General features: G+C 38.4%; 1 protein-coding gene across 1 annotated transcript; it reads right to left on the reverse strand.

Annotated features, from left to right (window-relative positions):
• Positions 1–315: 315 nt before the first annotated feature.
• Positions 316–3,591, reverse strand: LOC129685907 (melanoma antigen preferentially expressed in tumors-like). The gene is made up of 3 exons (XM_055619426.1): positions 3,302–3,591; positions 1,746–2,327; positions 316–829 (listed from the first exon to the last, which is right to left on the reverse strand). Exons 1-3 carry the CDS (start codon positions 3,589–3,591, stop codon positions 316–318), a joined length of 1,386 nt encoding a protein of 461 aa, XP_055475401.1.
• Between the last annotated feature and the right edge of the window lie 406 nt (positions 3,592–3,997).

Genomic DNA, 3,997 nt, shown 5'->3' on the forward strand with positions numbered 1-3,997 from the left:
ATATACACAAGCAAATCAAACAGTATGGGCAGAGACATAGTATAGCAGGATATGACTGTCCAATAATAAATGCACAGCACTGTTCTTGGGAAAATCAAACAGACCAATAGTAGACAAGAGATACGCAGGAACTCTTGAAGTCTCTCAGTTTTCCCTTCGTTAGTCTCTTTAAGAAACAGTTACATACCTACCCTCAGTAAGTGATTTTTTTTTCTACAATATAAGGACCATATAGATTGAGTCTATGGGCACAGGAAATAACAGTTAGTACTAAAATGGTACATATCTGGTTCAAATTGTGTTGGACTGTGAAATTTACTCAGTGTAAGTGATCCAGTTCATGTCATTGCGCTGCGCAATCTCTAACATCGTCTTCAGTTGTAGTTGTACAATAGCAAGCTTCCTTCTGTCTAAACTGCCCTGAAATTGCCAGTCATCAAAGCAATGTACAGGGATAGGATAAATCACATATTTTAGCTCCATCAAAGGTGTTAAATTATTCATGATATTCACAAGGATAGGCATTGTGATGGGGTTAGAAGCAAAGCCTAGGACACGGAGATGGGTGCATCTAATTAAGGCAGGGATAAGAACAGTGATTGCATGATCAGTTATAAGGCAATTATTTAGCTCTAGATGCTGAAGAGTACCAGAGAGATTTACCAGAAGAGTGCAAATGGGCCCAAAATCATTCCAATACATTGTGTTGTTACTAAGATTCAAGAGCTTTAGGTGGGTGGCCTGAGGACTCTGAGACAGAAATTGGTAGTCTCTGGATGAGAGATTACAGAATGGCAGATACAAGAGATCCAGACCAGGTTGTATGAATCTGTAGGGATGAAAAACAAAAAACAACTAAAAGCTTCTGAAGAATGAAAAGTGAATGAGGAAAACTATACCTTTATGTCTAGGAGAAACTACTTTTCACATGAGTATCAATGTGTCAGTCTGTGCTTTAATTCACTTAATAGTTTTGTGACTCTGGGAAAGTTAGTTTTCTTTCCTTTTTCCCATTGATTTTAAGACAGGATATTACTATGTAGCTCAGGCTATCCTGGACATATATATACCAGGCTAGCCTTAAACTCACAGAATCTACATGCCTTTGCATTCTGAGTGCTAGATTAAAAGTACATGCTACCACACCCAGCTGACAGTTTAGTTTTCAACACTGAGATACAATCTCTTTTCATCATAAAAATGTGTACAATATGTTAGAATAGATGATTCTAAAATAATATTAAGAGAAAAGCATTATCCACTCATCATTTTTAATATTATCCACTGTAAATTTTAGTTTACCCTCTTAATGGGGAGAAATTAAAAGGAGCAGGCAACTGAGAATTCCCTTTGGCCAGTCCCCAAATAACAACCTCTACTATCATGGCCTGTATCTTGGAGAGTATAGATTATCAAAGTGATCTGACATTATGAGCTATGGATATTTATAATCACGTGCTTCAGTGCTATAACAAAAATGTTTTCCCCTATCTCAGTTTTACTCCTCCTCCTTATATCTGCAGGGCTAGAAGTTTTTCTCCCTTGTATTTCTGCACTTACTGTAGTATCTGCACATTGCTGGCTACTTAATTTGTGTACGCCTGTCTTTCTTCAGTTTCAAATTCCCAGAGATGATGAAAGGGAATGCATAAAACGTTTTGAGGAGCTTAGGAATACCCAGGAAGGTTTTCTCTCCTGTCTCAATAGGTACTGAGGAAACCCAGGGACCAACTGCAAACTATTACCTGAGCACTTTGTCCAGATGATTTTTAAGGTAGAATGAAGCCAAGTTGAGTTCCTTGAGTTTTTCCATATGCTGCAGGTTACTGAGGAAATTTTTAAAGACTTTCCCACTCAGAGATCTAAAAGAGACTTTAAACAGACTAAGGCTTTGTAGGTGGGCCATCCGAGAAAGAATCCTATTGATATCGCTCAGTGAGCCCTTATCAACCAACAACCGATCAACACACTTGAGATCAAGAAATTTCAGGGTACATTTGTAGTTACTTAATTTATCAACATGCAGATCTCGACAGCACACATGCAAAGACCCTGAACTCTCCTCAACTTTACCCATAAGCAAATCCAAAAATTCCTTTTCCATTAAGGAGCCAAAGAGGGAAAGATCCACTAGTAATTCCACAGGCCTGGGTGACTGAGTCTCAAATCCTGAATTTCCTAAACGAAGATGTCCTTCTATTTTAGTGATAGAGTGGTCAGAATAAGCACAAGAATGAAAACAGGAAGGTGATTTGATCCTGACTTCAGGGCATGTGATCCTAGAGTAGGTGACTTGTCTCAAATCTAGGATCCTCAATTTAGGTCTTCTATAAGGAAAAGAGCAGATAGAATATATGAGAAATAGCAAATGATAATTAAACCCAGTAGTATCAATGATGACATATAAGAACAAATCCAGTCTCATCAGGACTGCCTGTATCCTCTTTCTCTGTGGCCTGGTAAGGCTGCATTGCCAGGGGCATGTGATCAAAGAGCAGGCAACTGAGTTAATGACAGAGGCAGACCCAGCTCCCCTTACTCTGGCTCCTGCATAGAGATCGAGTTGTCAATTGACGATAGGGAAGAAGAGGGAGGGATGGTCGGACAGGGAGGAGTTGTGGGAGGGGGCTTCAATCAGGACATATAATTAATAAATTGTGAAAAAGAAAAAAAAATAATAAATGCAAATTTAAAATAAAATAGAACAAATCATTTTAGCTCTAGCAGGCATTCCGTATACTAAATACCAATAGTTCTTTCCATTGAAAACTCAACCTCCTTTTCCCCATCCTTTTACACCTTAAATAGTATCCAGTCTTTTTTTTTTTTTTTTTTTTTTTAGAGACTAACTTATATTCTTCCTTTATTATTCAGTTTGGGATCCGTCCATTTAAACTTCAAATGCTTTCTTCTAAACAATAAGATCGATTGTATATTTTCATTGTGTGAACGACATTTTCTCTTGGATGAGTTATGGAAAGTCTGGTTAACTTTAGCATCACTGGAGCTTGAAGAGACATTAATATTAAACAAGTGTTTAGTTGCAGGACATGGGTATCCAGTCTTAAAGCTCCTGTTTTTCTTTTAAGTAATTACATCTGTTACATAAACCCATCCACAGTACTCTTCCCCAATAACATAGATCTCATAACAAACTGTGTTGGGCCAACAGACTCTCACATAAATCTTCACTAGTTACTACTAGTGACTAGTAGTATTCACTAGTTACTACTTCTGGAGCGAGTAATAGGCTATGGCATAACCTCCTGAATCTTGCCATGTCTCTACTATACAACCTTACCTAGGAGCAGAGTTCTGTGCAGGACATACTGGAAGATTCTCAATCATGGCTTTCAGGAGTTCATGGTGAGCCTCCAGAATACTAAGTGACCCAATATGGAGACAGTAAAAGGGCCAAACTTTAACCATTGCACTCAATATACTCCTATGCCCACCCTTGAAGGCAGCAATGAACAATGGAACAAAAAGCTCTCTTGGAATGTCCTCCAGAGCTTGGATAGCTGCAGACTCATTGCTCAGCAGACTCTGCACAGCAAGATCCAACAGTTTATTCGGGACTGCTGCATCCATCGTTGTGAGCCTGTATCAGGAGGAGAAACATTTAGAAGTTCTGGGAAAACACAGTCTCTTCTTTGCCACCAGTGATAGCAAAGTAGAAAATATTTAAAGAATAAATGGTGCATCTGATGGCCACTTCTAGATACCTCCGCTACAGACCCATGTTAGAAATTGACTTGTGAGTGTGAATGGTGTGTGTACATGCCTGTGTGCGTTACTATTTACTTCCTCTTGGAGAGTGTCTACTCCATCACATGTATATATAAATATATGTATATGGTAAAACACTATTATAATTGGGTAGAGAGCAGGCAGAAAAATACTTTGGTCACATAGTTCCATGGATCCCAGTATTTTCCCTCTGTAATATACAAGCTATAATGAAAGAAAAGGTAAACCTACACAAAAATAACACAGT

Source organism: Psammomys obesus, unplaced genomic scaffold, assembly GCF_907164565.1.
Source record: "Psammomys obesus unplaced genomic scaffold, mPsaObe1.curated_primary_1811, whole genome shotgun sequence".
NCBI lineage: Eukaryota > Metazoa > Chordata > Mammalia > Rodentia > Muridae > Psammomys > Psammomys obesus.